At 36.2% G+C, this 17,743-nt stretch overlaps 1 protein-coding gene across 1 annotated transcript in view; it reads left to right on the plus strand.

Annotated features, from left to right (window-relative positions):
• The window catches only part of PXDNL (peroxidasin like), a 510,805-nt gene that overhangs the window by 435,792 nt on the left and 57,270 nt on the right, over positions 1-17,743 (plus strand). The window contains 2 exon segments of the mRNA XM_020992584.2: positions 1,061-1,867; positions 1,870-2,563. Of these exon segments, the coding sequence (XP_020848243.1) occupies positions 1,061-1,867; positions 1,870-2,563 (1,501 nt within the window).

Genomic DNA, 17,743 nt, shown 5'->3' on the forward strand with positions numbered 1-17,743 from the left:
AGGCTATGTACAAAATAAATGAAGCTGTTTCGGAGAGATTCAAACAATTGGGGTAATTAGGAAAAGCTTCTTAAAAGAAATAGCTTATGAACTGAATGTTGAAAACATGATGAATTATACTTATCCACTCACTAATAAATGGGTTATTCATCTATACATATATATCTATATATGTATGTGTATATATATATATATATATATCTCTTAGCACCATGTATATGTGTTCTATACAAATTACATTCTTATTACTTTATTATTTGATAGTTCTATTTTTATACCTATATTTTTTGCATGTATGGGTTTTAAATTGTTTTACTATATGAATTAACTTATGATTTTTGAGTGCAGTTCATTTTAATTTCTAACCTATATTATTTAGCTGTTTATATTCTTTTGTATTATTTTATTGCCTTTGTGAAAATCTGAAATACTCTTTGATTTTGCTCTTAGAACTTTTATTGAAATGTTTTCATAGAAGTAAGGAAGTGAGACTTTCTGTTAGCAAATACAAGACCATTATGAAAGGCATTCTTTTTAAGGGACAGAGGATAAATGTGTTCCTTTTAGTACACACACACACACACACATACACACACGTGCATGCACACACACACACATACACACACACACACACACACACCTTCTTTGCTTAGGGTTTTTTTTTCTTTACTCATTTGAAAAGAAGCAATTTTTAAATTGCTGGGGCAGCTAGGTGACGTAATGGATACAGCACCAGCCCTGGAGTCAGGAGGCCTAGGTTCAAATCTGGCCTCAGACATCTGACACTTACTAGCTGTGTGACCCTCAGCAAGTCACTTAATCTAGACTGCCTCGCAAAATAAATACATGAATGAATGAATGAGTGAATGAATGAATAAAAAAATAACTCCAGCCATCATGGGTTGGTTCTGTGTAGAATCCTCAGTCAATGCACACTGGATTATGTACTCCCAACATTCCCACACTATTATACGCTTTCAACATTTCATAAATTATCTTTCAAGTTGGGGTTGTTTTTTTTTGAGCTACTTTAATATTTTTCCATTGTTCTGTATTTCAGAATTTCGTTACAATGACTTGGTGTCGCCACACTACCTCAGCCTCATTGCCAACCTCTCTGGATGTACAGCCCACAGACGCTCTCCAAATTGTTCTGATATTTGTTTCCATCAAAAGTATAGAACCCATGATGGCACATGTAACAACTTACAGAACCCAATGTGGGGTGCTTCTATGACTGCTTTTGAACGTATCCTAAAACCTGTATATGAAAATGGCTTCAATTTGCCTCGGGGCATCAGCCCAAACTCGTTTTCCAATAAGTATCCACTACCACTACCCAGGATTGTCTCTACAAAAATGGTTGGGACAGCAACCATTACCCCTGATGATCGATACACTCACATGTTGATGCAATGGGGCCAATTTTTAGACCATGACGTGGACCAAACGGTGCCTGCTTTAAGCATGTCTCGTTTTTCTGATGGTCAGTCATGTAGCTCTGTGTGTACTAATGATCCTCCTTGTTTCCCGATCCTTGTCCCTCAGAATGATGCTCGGGTAGCAAATTCACAATGTATGTTTTTTGTCCGTTCCAGCCCTGTTTGTGGAAGTGGTATGACTTCCTTGATGATGAGCTCAGTCTATGCAAGAGAACAAATTAACCAATTAACAGCCTACATTGATGCTTCTAATGTTTATGGAAGTTCTGACCGGGAATCAGAAGAGCTTAGGGATCATACAGGTCAGAGAGGTCTGCTTAAGAAAGGGCTACCTATCCCCTCTTCTGAAAAGCACTTACTGCCATTTTCCACAGGCCCACCAATTGAATGTACACGGGATGAAAATGAAAGTCTGATCCCATGCTTCTTGCTGGGGACCACAGAGCCAACGAACAGCTTGCTCTGACAGCCATGCATACTTTGTGGTTCCGAGAACACAATCGGATAGCCACAGAACTGTTTACACTGAACCCACACTGGGATGGAGATACAATTTATAATGAAGCCAGGAAAATTGTTGGTGCACAGATGCAACATATCACATACAGTCACTGGCTGCCCAAGATTCTTGGGGATCATGGTATGAAGATGCTAGGTCACTATAAGGGGTACAACCCCAATGTGAATTCAGGAATTATTAATTCTTTTGCTACCGCAGCATTCAGATTTGGCCACACATTGATCAATCCAATTCTTTATCGCTTGAATGACACCTTTGGTGAAATCCCTGAAGGCCATCTTCCTCTCCACAAGGCCTTCTTCTCACCCTTCAGGATAATTCAGGAGGGTGGCATCGATCCACTCCTCCGTGGGCTCTTTGGTATTGCTGGAAAATTACGGGTGCCATCTCAGCTTCTCAATCTGGAACTAACAGAGAAGCTGTTTTCTATGGCACATTCTGTGGCTTTGGATTTAGCTGCCACCAACATCCAAAGGGGGCGTGACCATGGAATCCCACCATATACTGACTTCAGGGTTTTCTGTAACTTAACTTCTGTTGAGAACTTTGAGGATCTCCATAATGAAATTAAAGATCCAAACATTCGAGAGAAACTGAAAAAGTAAGTATATAAATGCTGCCTAAACTTAGGTGTTACTTGTTATCTAAAGGATATTTTCTATATATATAAATCTGTTTTTTTTGTTTTTGTTTTTTTGTTGGGCCATGGGGGTTAAATGACTTGCCCAGGGTCACACAGCTAGTAAGTGTTATGTGTCTGAGGCTAGATTTGAACTCAGGTCCTCCTGAATCCAGGTGCCATCTAGCTGCCCCTAGAAATCTGTTTTTTGGAGATGCCATTCATTGTCCTAATTTTGTTGAAAATTTAGTCTGCTCAGGATTGGTGGTGGAGGAGGATTTTCATAGTAGTAGAAAGGTGTGTTAGGAAGTGTATTGGATTAGATAAGGCAATGTATTTGGAGTCATCGAGATCTAGTTTCAAATTCTGTCTCAGATGCTTACTAGAGATAACCTTGAGAAATCACTTAACCTCTCTGAACCTCAGTTTCCTCATCTGTAAAATGAGGTAGTTGAACTTGATGCCTTCTAAGCTCCCCTTGGAGGCAGCTGGGTGGCACAATGGTTAGAGTACTGCATCTGGCATTACCCAGACACTTATTAGTTCTGTGACCACATGCAAGTCTCTTAACCTCTGTCTGCCTCAGTTTCCTCATCTGGAAAATAGGGTGATAATAATAACATCTACCTCATAGGGTTATTGTGAAGATCAAATGAGATATTTGTAATATACTTTGCAAACTTCAAAGCCATAAGTAAATGCTAGCTATTATCTATCCTATTCTTTAGAAACTGAAGTACTCATGGTAAAGTGGAAAAAGTAGTGTCTTTGGAGTTCAAGGACCTGAATGCAAATGCTACCTCTGGGAATTACTACCTGTATGAAATTGGTCAAACCACTTAATCTTCTTGAGCCTCAGTTTTGCTATCTAGGAAATGGGGAGGTTGATCTAGATGATCACTGAGTTCACTTCAAGCTGTAGATCTCTGAGCATCTTCTCTCTGTATAAATACATGTGTAGCTATCCTTGCATTACTTTATATCTGCTCATTTTTTAACCAATATGGATAATACATTTTAAAATTCATAGAAAAATCGACGCCCTGGTAATCTTACATCAAAGATATATTTTGAGAATCATAGGGAAGGATATTTTATTTCCTCCCCATAACAATCAATTCATGACCTCATTGATAGAACCAGGGCAGCCATTTTGCCATGAACATTTTAAATGAACTGGTTCATCAAGTCCCATATTAAGAGTAGCCAAGACCTATAAAGTCAAAATAATACTGTTAATAAAAATGACATTAGCAGATCCATGAGATATCTCTGTGGAAAGATCAGTTTGACTTCTCTTCCACCTCTAGTAAAGGTTAAAAAAAATTTATAAAGATAAAATAATAACTTCCTAATAGTCCTGTCCCTCCATTTTCTTCCTTCTTCAATCTATCCTACAGATATATGCAAGATTAATGTGCCTAATATCCAGATATAATAATCATGCTCTGCTCCTCAAAAAAATGCTTCAGTGGTCTCCCAGTGTAACACTAAATAAAGATAAAAATCTTTAACCTGGTATTCAAGGTCCTCCACAATCTGTAATTTACCTTATACATCATCATGTACTTCATGTTTTAGTTTTCCTGAACTATTCTCTAAATATTCTCTGAGCTTTCCCTCCTCAGAGCTTCTTTTATTTATCTCCCTGTTCTTGGAATGCCTAATTCCATCCATAGAGAGATTTATGGTAACTGTGCTCATCAGAAATGGGAGGTTTTTTCCATAGGGAGGAGTGAAAGCTGTTTGACTCCTACTAGAATTGCATTGTATATGTAATGATCATCTACATAAATTTTATATGTATAATAATTTCCCTCCTCATGTCAAGTAAATATTTGTAAGAGTTATACTCACACAAATGGAATTATTATAAGTACTAATGTATTTTTTCATGTTTCATTGCCTGAATAAAGACTGTTTATCACTGTTTAAAAAAAAAGGAATATGGAGGTTTGAATCCTGCTTCTGACACTTAATAGATTTGTAACCATGGGCAGCCTCTCTGAGCCAGTTTTCTCCTATGTAAAATGTGCATAATGATATCTATAGCTATGCCGTAAGACTATTGTGAAGATCAGCTGAAATACATTGGTATGCAAGGCGCTGTGGAAATCTTAAAGTGTTGGATAAATGGTAGCTATTTTTATCTCTCCCTGCTGATATTCTACCCATCCTTCAAGGCCCAACACAAACGCTACTTTGTTCATGGGGTCATCTTTGAGCCCTCTCATCTGATTATAAAGCCTGCACTTGTTTTGCATCCCAGTTATGTGTTTGCTAAGTCATATCACCCCCTGCAAGATTATAAGCTTCTTGAGGGTAAATACTATGCCTTTTTATCTTCACATCTCTTCCATTGCATATATAGTAAGATCTTAATAAATAACTACTGAATAAATGAATTCCTTAGAAAATACTGCATCTTTTCCCTTTCAAAACTGACTTTTTGAAAGAACAAGACATTTTTGAAAACTCAGTTTAAAGCAAACAGTTTATTTTCTTAGATTCTCAACATATAATAGATGTAACAGGAAACTCCATAATTGTAAGGGTGAGAGTTTAAATAACCTTTTGATCCTGTTACCTTTATCAGTTGAGAACATATCTCTCAATGAAATAAGTAAATTAGGTATGAGCTGGACATCGACAAGGACTGGACATTTCAACTAAGTACAGGTAGAAGTCTCTTTATTAGTTTAGGGACTTATCCACACCCTTGGGGCCTTGTATAAAACCAGTTACCTACTTTGGAATTGCGGATTGAAGCAAGTGGTGAGCTAGGAGGGAACCATTCCACCCAAGGCTTGAGAAGGAATTGCTTAAGGGTAAGTCTTGGCCTTGTTCTCAGTCTTCTTTGCCACCCTTGACAAGAGGGAGATCTTGTGTACTTTGGGGGACCAGAGGATTTGGATTTTTTTTCATCAGTGGGATAGCAATATTCCAAGGGACAATGGCAGTTGGTGTTAGTGTCTGTTTCAGGATCTTCGGATAAACTTGTGTAATGAGGAAAGGTGGATTCAAGGGAGAAAAACACAATGCTGCCCCTAGGAAGGACATTTTGAAAACTGCTGCAAAAGAACTTCCAGGAGCTGAGTTACTCTTTGCTATATGTGTTCTATACGACTGAGTTCATTTTCCCCTGAACTCTGTATGTACTTGTGGGAGAGTATGTCAGACTTTCAGGGGCAAAGGTTTCTACCAACTATTTGTTGTTATGCAGTCATTTCAGTAGTGTCTGATTCTTTATGACCCCATTTGAGGTTTTTTTTTGGTAAAGTTACTAGAGTGGTTTGCTATTTCCTTCTCCAGCTTGTTTTACAGAGGAGGAAAATGAGACATAAAGGGTTAAGTGACTTGCCCAAGGTCACATAGCTAGTAATTGTCTAAGACCAGATTTGAACTCATGAAGATGCAATCTTCCTGACTCCAGGCCCAGTGCTTTATCCACTGTACCACCTAGCTGCTCTCTACCAACTATACTACCTTACTAAATACTTATTTGTAGAAGCTAATTAAGTCTAGCTGACTAATTAATGTCACTTGATAATCATAAGGGGAAGCACTTCAATGGGACTTTATTGGCTATGCATTAGAAAGACCCTTCTAAACCCTTAGAACTCTGAGGTGAGATGTACCAGCCTCTGGGGATCCAACTTGTCAGCGTCTGTGAGAGGCTTGAGAAATCAGCTCCACATCCTGTGTTACACAAAAAAGACAAATAAGGAAATGTAGTTTCTTTGCCATCTCCTCTTTGAGCCACTTTTTGTTTTCCTAGCTTCTAATGGCTTCCTGAAATTACCTTACATTTGTTTTATATGTTTGGTATATCCATATACATGTGTGTGTTCTCTTTTGATAAAATGTAAGTTTCCTGAGGTGAGGAACTATAATCTTAATCTTTGTATGCTTAGCACCTTGCATGAAGAATGGCATATACTAGGAGCTTAACCACTATTTTTTGATGGATTGACTGGAATGGTTTTTATGTGATTTAGTAAATGATGTGAGAAAAAGAGGATGATCTCTAAGGACCTTCACGTATATGTTGTGTACAGTTGCCAGCTGAGAGTGCCTAGATGATTTTGGGCATAGAAAATCAGTGTGAGAACCTGAATCCTTTACACCAAATATTTCCTGTTTCTTGTTGGTAGGTATAATGTTAAACGACAGAAATGTACAATGCACTTAAGTACAACCAAGCCCACTCTGGGTTGAGATTTAAAGTGTCTGGGGGTTGATTAGCGTGTAATCCACTTTGGATGCTTTGCAGACAGATTATCCTCATGTGGCACATCTGTGACAATCTTCTTTGGAAGTTTATTCAGTCATTCATTCAGCAAATAACTTTAAAATTGATTCCAAATTCAAAGCCATTGAAAACAGAAAAGTTCCCCACGAACTTACCTTGTTATATATGAACACTCAACATTTTAAACTGCTGTTCTTCCTTATGTAATTTCCATTCAGACTTTTGAGTTATAAAAGGCAGTCTTCTTGGATGAACTGTAAGTATACCCCACTTACCTCCAGGTAGACTCATTGGCACTTAACTGGAGTAAACCTTGCTTTCAAGTTAGATTGTACCTAAGTCCCTTGATAACTGCTATACCAACATCAGGGCTTTCCTATTTGCCATTTTTATGCATTTTGCATCCCAGCAGTGAAGGTTTTTGAAAGCCAAATGCTTGTTCATTTTTCCTGCGTAGCCTGATGCTTTGCATCCTTCAGAGAGATGTTTATTCTTAGCATGGAGAATTTACAGGGAGAAAATATTATAAGGGTCAGGATGGAGAAACTGGATAGCTTCCCAGTTCCTCCTGTTTCAAGGCCTCAAAGAATGGCTTCCTGATGTTGTTTGAAGTGGATTCCTGGGAAGGTATAGTCTATGTAAATAAAAATATATTTCTGAACAAAGGAGGAATTAAAAAGAAAAAAAATGATGTTTTTACATCTCCATCACTGACTTGATTGTATTAATAAGATAGCACTGGAGATAATGTCAGAAGATCTGAATTCTAGTCTCAGACTCAGTTACTGGCTATTTGACCTCAAAAAGGTCATTTAACTGTGGGCCTCAATTTCATCATTGGTAATAGAAGCATGTTGATCTACATCAGGGGTTCTTAACCTAATTTTTGTGTCATGGATTCCTTTTGTAGTCTAATCAATCCCATGGATACTTTGCCAGAATAACATTTTTAAAATATATAAAATACAATCCGTAGGATTAGTAAGGGAGCTAATTACAGTTAGTTCTTCCACATCACAACTTTCTCCTTTGAGGTTTCAATATATCAGGGATTGGCATAAGAAATTAAATGGGAATTTTTTTCAGTTTTATGGAAGCCACAGATGACGTGCAAAGGCCAGCAGATGACAGAAAAAAGTTTAGAAACTCAGAAATCCATAAAATATATGTATATTATTGTATAGTATCAACATATTTTATCTTTTAATACCATAATAATTCAGACTTCTCTAGTATGAAAGGAGGGCCAAAAAATTTTATATGGCTTTTCCAGATTGCAGAGGTGCTGCACCAATAACTCTTGCAATGTAGAAGGGATAACTGTCTATTAAAATACTAACATGTATACACATATATAATGTATATTAATATATGTGTGTGCATATATGTGTATATATGTGTATATATATGTGTATATATATGTGTGTGTGTACACACACACACACACACGCGCGCACACACACACACTCACATATGTAATATTCTTGGACCTCAGGTCAAGAACTTTGATCTAGATGATCTTTAAGACCTATTTCTAAAATGTTATGATCCAATGGTCAGGTTACAATGAAAGTGGTAGAGGCCAGAGCGATAACAAACTAAAATTTGCTAAATATGTAATTAAAAGAAATTTTAATTTTGTGTAATCTGTGAGCTCTGGAATTCTCTTTCTTGATGAACAGACCCTTAGTATTTAAATGCATTCTAGTCTGATGCAGTGTTTGAAGACTTAATTAGAAAGCCATTCAATGCAAAGCTATAAGACTTTATATGGCCTATTTAAAAGAAGGTGATATGGTTTAAATGGAGACATTTCAAGTAGGGAGCACAGTGGAAGGAAACAACAAGTGAAGAAGGGACTTTAGAGTAATACCACACCCCGAATGTGTTTAGCAGTCGATACCTCCATTACCAGATGGGGAAGGACATGAATGGAGCACAACTAGAGATGTTGTCAGAGACTCAATAAGGAGCAGCAGTGTGTAGGCCACATGATGCTCCTTTAAAAGGATATTCCTTCTTCCTGGGCTTATTGGAAGCTATTGCCACTCTCCTCATTCGGTGGGTGGGACACCTTTGGTACCTTGTCTTTACTTGCCCTAGAGCAGCTCAGAGATGAGAAAAGCTGGGGATTTTATAGAGAAAGGTGGCATTTCTCCAATGTCTATGAGGCTAGATATTTCTGGGCTTAAAAGATTCCAGAAAAGGGAAGAAGTACAAGGTAGGAGAAGGGTACAGGTGTCTAGAGAAGTCACAGTTTGTCCTTCAAAACAGGTAGTCTGGGTAATGAGAGGTGCTATAGATTCCAAAAATCTCTACCTTTCCTATTTTTTTTTTATAACAGATCCTAAACACTGCTTCCAGATCTCTTCCTAGGAGAAAAATTTTCTTATCCTTATAGCAAAATTCTCTTAAAGTATTGCTTTGAGGTTTAAATGAGATATAATTTATAAGGTTTCTTGTAACTGTAAAATTATATATCTATATGAAACAATTTTAAAAAACAATTACTTTATTTTTACAGATTTAATATGTGACCTCTCATATCCTGCTAGGATTTCCCCCCAACCCCATTTTTTTTGTTGTTCAACATATAATGAGCAGAATGAAGATTAATTACTCAGACTGGTGTGCACATAATCACTAAAAAGAGAACATTTTGGAGACACTTTGTGTTGTCCCTTCTTCACTTGCAATATGTATACCATGATTAGTAGCTTCTAATTTTATCCCCAAAATTAGCTCATTACAATTGTATAGCATTATTCCAGACTTGCCCATTTTATTTTATTACATTTTAATTTTTTTGCAATGTTGATTTTTAACATATTTTTCCTTAATTATATGTAAACAAATGAAAATGCAGGCCCCAAAACCCAAGAATAATAAAGTAAAAAAAAATATGTCTTGATCTATTAATTCTTTCTCTTGAGGTTAATAGCATTTTTCATCATAAGTCCTTTGTAATTGTTTTGGATTATTGTATCGCTGAGAGCAGCTAACAGTTGATGATTGTACAACATTACTATTACAGTGTACAATATTGCCCTAGTTCTGCTCATTTCACTTTTCATATAAGTCTTCTTAGGTTTTCCTGAAAGCATCCTACTTGCCATTTCTTATAGCATAATTGCATTTCATCACAGTCATATTTCATCACGAACAAATACCATAACTTGTTCAACCATTCGCCAATTGATGGGCATCCCCTTAATTTCCAATTCTTTAATACCACAAAAAGAACTACTATAAACATTTTTGTAAAGATAGGTCTTTTCCCTTTTTGAAACAAATCTCTTCAGGGTACAGACCTAGTAGTGGTATTGCTGGATCAAAACTAGAGATATTGTCAGAGACTCATATTTTTGTAGCCTTTTGGCCATAGTTCCAAATTGCTCTCCAGAATGGTTGGACCCATTCACAATTCCACCAATAGTGCATTAATGTACCAATTTACCCCCATGTCCTCCAGTATTTCTTTTTCTTTTTTTTTTGTCATATTAGCCAATATGATAGGAATGAGGTGATACCTCAGAGTTGTTTTAATTTTCATTTCTTTAATAACTAGTCCTTATCTTATGCATAACTGAGAAAAGTATCCCCAGAGCTCTCCTTCCTCAAACACAATAGGACCTGACTGTGAAAGTGATGCGGATGCTCCTTTTAAATTCTCCCATCATGCTTTGGAATGTGCAGCTGAAAGGGTTGGGCTATTTGGAGAAGATTTATATGGCTGAATACTTTTGTTCCTTGGCAGCAAATCACTTTCCCTACTCAGGCACTGAGTTTCTGGTGTTTATTATACAGCATCAAAACTTAGTGTCATTGATACATATTTATGTTCATAATAACCCTATGTTCCTTAGTTTCATAGAAAATTGATAGGTCCATTTTGAAATAAAATGAATCAGATCAACCTTATTTAGAAGTGTTCAGTAAGTTATGAAAAAGACATTAATAAGGCAAGGAGATGGGCCAGGTATGGAGTAACGATTAGAGCTAACAAATGGACAACCCAAGTATCCCAAAGACATACTTTAGTGGATCCATAATCTCATCAATCTGAGTATTCAAACCCTGGAATTAAGACATTGGGAGTACCCTCAGACCCTGTGGCCTCTTCCTCTAATTGGATGACTCCTCCCAGAACCTATATTTAAAGAAGAGGCCCAGGAGAACTATGTCTTCAGTTCTTTCTAGGCTCCACTCCTGACTCTTGGACTTTTCTACCATGCCCCTGCCCAGGTAACTTATGCTACTTCTGCCCTTAGCTTCCTTTTATGTGCTTCCCTCTGTCCTTGAGGACAGCGATTGTTTTTTGTGCTTGTTGTTTTGTTTTACTTATATTTGAATTCAGAGTGTGCATGGTACATTGTAAGCATTTAATAAATGCTTTATGACTGAACAACTATTCCTCCAGTAGTACAAATAACCATCAATACATGCCTGTTCGTTCTTTGTAACTCTTATCCATTGGTATCCATTCCTGACTTTCCATAGCAGGGCTTCTCAATGAATTGCAGGACTTCTTCCATATTTTAATATTCTAATATCTAATAATTCAGTCCTGGATTCAGTCAAAGGGCCACATTTGAGGACCTACAGGGGCTACGTGGCCAGAGGGCCACAAGATCCCCACCTCTGTACCAGGAGAATATCAGTGTTAATACAATTGGTTATTGAATCACAAAGCACCCATGATAAGTTGCTGTAATCTTTTGCTAATATTTTATTAATTTTTTTTTTGCATCTATATTCATTAGGGAAATTGCTCTGTGATTTTTTTTTCTCTGTTTTGGCTCTTCCTGGTTTAGGTATCAGCCCATATGTGTATCATAAAAAGAATTTGGTAGGACTCCTTCACCTGTTTTTCCAAATAGTTGTTATAGTATTGTGATTAATTGCTTTTAAAATGTTTGGTAGAATTCACTTGTAAATCCATCTGACCCTGGAAAGTTTTTCTTAGAGAGCTCATTGATGGCTTGGTCAATTTATTTTTCTGAATTGGGGTTATTTCAGCACTTTTTCCTCTTTTGTTAAGCTGGGAAATTTATATTTTTGTAATCATTCAGCCATTTCACTTAGATTGTCAGCTTTGTTGGCATATAGTTGGACAAAATAGCTCCTAATTATCATTTTAATTTCCTCTTCATTGGTGCTGAATTCTCCCTTTTTAATTTTTGATACTGGTAATTTGGTTCCCTTTATTTTTAATCAAATTCACCAAAGGTTTATCTACTTTATTGTGTTTTTTTTCATAAAACCAGCTCTTAGTTTTATTTTTTGTTAGTTCAATGGTTTTCTTAATTTCAATTTTATTAATCTCTCCTTCGATTTTCAGAATTCCTAATTTGGTATTTAATTGGGGATTTTTAATTCACCTTTTCTAGCTTTTTTAGGTGCTTGCTCAATTAATTGATCTTTTTTCCTCTATTTTTTCATGTCAGCATTTAGAAATATAAACTTCCCCCCAAGAACTACTTTCACTACATCCCATAAGTTGTGGTACATTGTGTCATTATTGTCATTCTCCTTGATGAAATTATTGTTTCTATAATTTGTTGTTTGGTCCACTCATTCTTTAGGATGAAATTGTTTAGTTTCCAATTAATTTTTCATCTATCTTTCCATGGCCCTTTATTACATGTAATTTTTATTGAATCATGATCTGAAAATGATACATTTAATATTCCTGCCTTTTTGCATTGGAATGTGAGTTTTTTAGTGCCCTAGTACACGGTCAGTTTTTGTGTAGATGCCACATTCCTTTCTATACCCATTCAGTTTTCTCCAGAGGTCTACCATATCTCACTTTTCAAAGATTCTATTCACCTTATTGACCTCTTTCTTGTATATTTTATGATTAGATTTATCTATTTCTGAAAGGGGGAGGTTGAGGTCCCCCGACCTTAGTTTTGCTCTCTTCTTCCTGTAATTCACTTAACTTCTCCTCTAAGAATTTGGATCCTATACCACTTGGTGCATATATATTTAGTATTGATAATACTTAATTGTCCATGGTCCTTGTTAACAGGATGTAGTTTCCCTTCCTTATTTCTTTTAATTAGATCTATTTTTACTTTTGCTTTATCTGAGATTAGGATTGCTATATCTCCTTTTTTTTTTTACTTCAGCTGAAGCATAATATATTCTGCTCTAGCCTTCTTTTACTTTGTATGCTTCTCTCTGCTTCAGATGTGTTTCTTGTAAACGATATACTGTAAGGTTATGGTTTTTATTCCATTTTGCTCTCTGCTTCCATTTTGTGGGAGAGTTCACCCCATTCGCATTCACAGTTATGATTACTAACTGTGTCTTTCCCTCCATCCTATTCTCCCCTTGACCCATCTCTTCTTTTCCCTTTATCTCCTCATTGGTGTTTTGCTTCTGACCACCACCTCCCTCAATCTGCCCTCCCATTTCTTTCCCCTTTCCCCTTCTACTTCCTATAAGGTAAGATAGATTTCTATACCCAATTGAGTGTGTATGTTATTCCCTCTTTGAGCCAAATCTGATGAGAATAAGGTGCAAACAATGCTTGCCTTTCTCCCTTCTTTCCCTCTACTATAATAGGTCTTTGTGCCTCTTCATGTGATGTAATTTACCCTTTTTTGCCTCCTTTTTCTTCTTCTCCCAGTACAATCTTTCCCCCCCCACCCCTTAATGAATTTTTTAATCCTCACATCAAATTCATCTTATACCCACATCCTCTGTCTATGTATATCCCTTCTAAATGTCATAGTAAAGATAGAGTTCTTAAGAGTAACAAGTATCATCTTCCCATGTAGGGATTTAAGCAGTTTAACCTTATTCAAAAACATGTGTTTTTTTTCCCTTTCCTGTTTACCATTTTATGCTTCTCTTGAGTCTTATATTTGAAGATCAAATTTTCTGTTCAGCTCTGGATTTTTCATCAGTAAAATTTCTAAGTAAGTCCCTTATTTAATTGAATAGCCATCTCCTCCCCTAAAAGATTGTGCTCAGTTTTTCTGGGTGGTTGATTCTTGGTTGCAATCCAAGCTCCTTTGCCTTATGGAATATCATATTCTGAGGCCTCAGATCCTTTAATGTAGAAGCTGCTAGGTCCTGTATAATCCTGATTGTAGTTCCATGATATTAAAATTGTTTCTTTCTGGCTGCTTGCACTATTTTCTCCTTGGCCCAATAATTCTGGAATTTGGCTAACATTCCTTGGAGTTTTCATTTTGGGATCTTCTTCAGGAGGCAATTGGTGAATTCTTTGAATGACTATTTTACTTTCTGCTTCTAGTACCTTAGGGCAGTTTTCCTTGATGATTTCAGGAAAGATGCTGTCCAGCATCTTTTTTTTTTTTGATGGTACCTTTCAGGTAGACTAATAATTCTTAAATTGTCTCTTCTGTACCTATTTTCCACATCAGTTGTTTTTCCAATGAGATGGTTTATGTTTTTTTTTTTCATGCTTTTGATTTTGTTTGACTGATTCTTGATGTCTCATAATGTCATTAGCTTCAACTTGACCTTTCTTGCTGATCATTCAAGTTTCCCAGGCTAAGAGACTGCTCCACCCTATCTTTCTGCTGACTCAGCTGTTCTAGGATTTTTTTTCCTGGGGTACTATTTTTGGTTTTTTATAGGTCAGTATGAGAGGGTGACAGTGACTTACTGGTTACTCCACCATCTTGGGTCCCAGAAGTTTATTTCCATTGTATAGAACAGTGGCTGGCACACAGTAAGCACTTAATAAATGCTTTTTGACTTTACATGACACCTTTTCAAAAAATATGCATATTATAGCTCCATTGTCTGTCCCTTCATAGCAATAACTTACTGCCTTTAAGTCACAAAGTTACAAGTCAGTTCATCTTTTAGCTTCCTAAAATGAGATTCTAAAGATCTATTCCATCCCAGATTTGTGTATGTGAGGAGGCATCATTTCCTTTAACTTAATTGGTCGAGGAAATTAACATAGTTTAAACCAGAGGTGGAAAACCTGAGGCCTCAAGGCCACATGTGGCGCTCCGGGTCCTCAAGTATTGTCCTTTGAGTGAAACCAAACTTCCCAGTTTGTAGTTCTGTAAAACTTAGAGTCAAAATCTGCACCCAAGGACTAGAAGGCCACATGTGGCCTCGAGGTTGAAGGTTCCCTACCCCTGGTAAACTCTCTCCATTGATGCAAGTCAACAACCTCTATAATTTATAGCCTTAAAGAGTTTTCTAGGTCCCTGAGAGTTTATGTGACTTTCTCACGGTCACAGGGCTCATATGTGTTAGAGGCGAGTTTGAATCTACATACATTGTTAACTTCTCAATTTGCCATATCAGGTATATGGAATAGTTAGGAAGAACACATGGGAATTTGTATATTCTCTACATCTATTTAAATGCACTCTGGGATAACCATAGGTGATTTTAAAATTAAGATTTTATCATTTGATAAATATTTATCATTTTACATTTTAGTTGTTATCCTTGATTTTTCTCATGTGCCCAAATAGATCAATCTCATTCATCAAGGGTGTCAAACAAATAATAATGAGAATGGCAAAACATTGTTACTGAGTGACTATTTCATTATCTTGGATCATGGTTTAAATAATAGTGTCTTTAAACAGACTCTAGATAGAGTACCTTTTTCTTTTATTTTATTAATTTCTTTTGAATTATCAACAATCACTTCCATAAGCTTTCGAGTTTTAAATTTTTCTCCTCTTCCCTCCTCACCTCCATCCCCTAGACAACGTGCAATCTGATATAGGCTATACATATGCATTTCTATTAAACATATTTTCACATTAGTGATGTTGTAAGTAAGAATTAGAACCAATAGGAGGAACCACTAGAAAGAGGAAACAAAACACAACAGAAGAAAAAAAAATAGCAAATAGTATGTTTCGCTCTGCATTCTAACTCCATAGTTCTTTATTCTTTGTGGATAGCATTTTCCATCACAAGGCCTTTGGAGATGTCTTAGATCCTTGCGTTGCTGAGAAAGGTTAAGTTTATCAATATTAGACATTGCACAATGTGGCTGTTATTGTGTACAACATTCTCCTGGTTCTTCTCACTTCACTCAGCATCAGACCATACAAGTCTTTCCAGGTTTTTCTGAAGTCAGCCTGTTCATCATTTCTTATAACACAATAATATTCCATTACATTCATATACCACAATTTGTTCAGCCATTCTCCAGTTGATGGGGATCCTCTCAATTTCCAATTATTTGCCACCACAAAAAGAACTGCTATGAATATTTTTATACATGTGGTCCTTTTCCCACTTTTATGATCTCTTTGGAATACAGCCCTAGAAGTGCTATTGCTAGGTCAAAGGGTATGCACATTTTTATAGCTCTTTGGGCATAGTTCCAAATTGCTCTCCAAAATGGTTGGATCATTTTACAACTCCACCAACAATGCTTTAGTGTTCCAATTTTCCCACATCTTTTCCAACATTTATCATTTTCCTGTTTTGTCATGTTGGCCAATCTGATAGGCATGTTGTGGTACCTCAGAGTTGTTTTGACTTGCATTTCTCTAATCAATAGTGATTTAGAACATTTTTTCATGTGACTATAGATGGCTTTAATTTCTTCATCTGAGAACTGCCTGTTCATATCCTTTGATATGAACTCAAAAAAACCCAAGGTTTATATTTATCAATTGAGGAATGACTTGTATTCTTATAAATTTGACTTAATTCTCTGTATATTTTAGAAATGAGGCCCTTATCAGAGAGACTGGTTGTAAAAATTCTTTCCCAATTTTCTACTCTCCTTCTAATCTTGGTTGCATTGGCTTTGTTTGTACAAAAACTTTTCAATTTAATGTAATCAAAATTATCCATTTTGCTTTTTGTAATATTCTCTGTCTCCTGTTTGGTCATGAATTCTTCTGTTCTCCATAAATTTGATAGAAAAAATTATTCCTTGCTCTCCCAGTTTCCTTACAGTATCAGCTTTTTTATCTAAATCATGAACCCATTTTGACTTTATTTTGGTATATGGTGTGAGATTTTGATCTATGCCTAGTTTCTGCCATACTCTTTTCCAGTTTTCCCAGCAGTTTTTATCAAAGAGTGAGTTCTTATCCCAGAAGCTGTGGTCTTTGGATTTATCAAATTATAGATTATTATAGTCATTGACTACTGTGTCTTGCATACATAAACTATTCCACTGATCCACCACTCTATTTCTTAGCCAGTACCAAGCAGTTTTGATGACTGCTGCTTTATAATACAATTTAAGATCTGGAATGGCTAGGCCACCTTCCCCTGCATTTCTTTCCATTAGTTCCCTTAATATTCTGGACCTTTTGTTCTTCCAAATGAATCTTGTTATTATTTTTTCCAACTGATAGAGCACATTTTTTAATGATATGCCATATGTTACATAAATATATAGGATAATCTTCCTTCTTGATATAGTTCTAATAGACCTGAAATATAATGGAAACATAATGTTCTTTATGATCTAATCTAATTTGTCCCAATGCCTAGCCATGACACTGTTAGTCACCTTTGAATTACAGAACTTACCATTTCAAAATTCCCTCAGAAAGCAAAATCTGCCTAAGGTAGTAGCCATATTTTATCTGTTAGTCTTTAAAGAAATGATGGATTTAGCACAGTTTCAATAACTCTTCGGTATGGCTGGTTGGATTTTAGTGACAGTAGAAAGCTTGTTTTTTGACATGCATCTTCTCTGGTACCTGATGGTTTTGAAAAGCAGGAATTTAATGGCTTAGAGGTTATTTCTCAGAGAAACCTCATCCAGAAAAAAAGACAAAGTTTGTATGCTTATACTAGATGTTATAGCATCTGGTATGATCTCCTACTAGTTGTTTATCAAGTGACCTATTGTCAAGAGTATTCATATTGCTTAATAATCTAAGCCTTAAAATTAAATGAGAGACTTGTCTACATAATACTGT

This window comes from Phascolarctos cinereus, unplaced genomic scaffold, assembly GCF_003287225.1.
Source record: "Phascolarctos cinereus isolate Bilbo 61053 unplaced genomic scaffold, phaCin_HiC Scaffold_4;HRSCAF=312, whole genome shotgun sequence".
In the NCBI taxonomy this organism is placed as follows: domain Eukaryota; kingdom Metazoa; phylum Chordata; class Mammalia; order Diprotodontia; family Phascolarctidae; genus Phascolarctos; species Phascolarctos cinereus.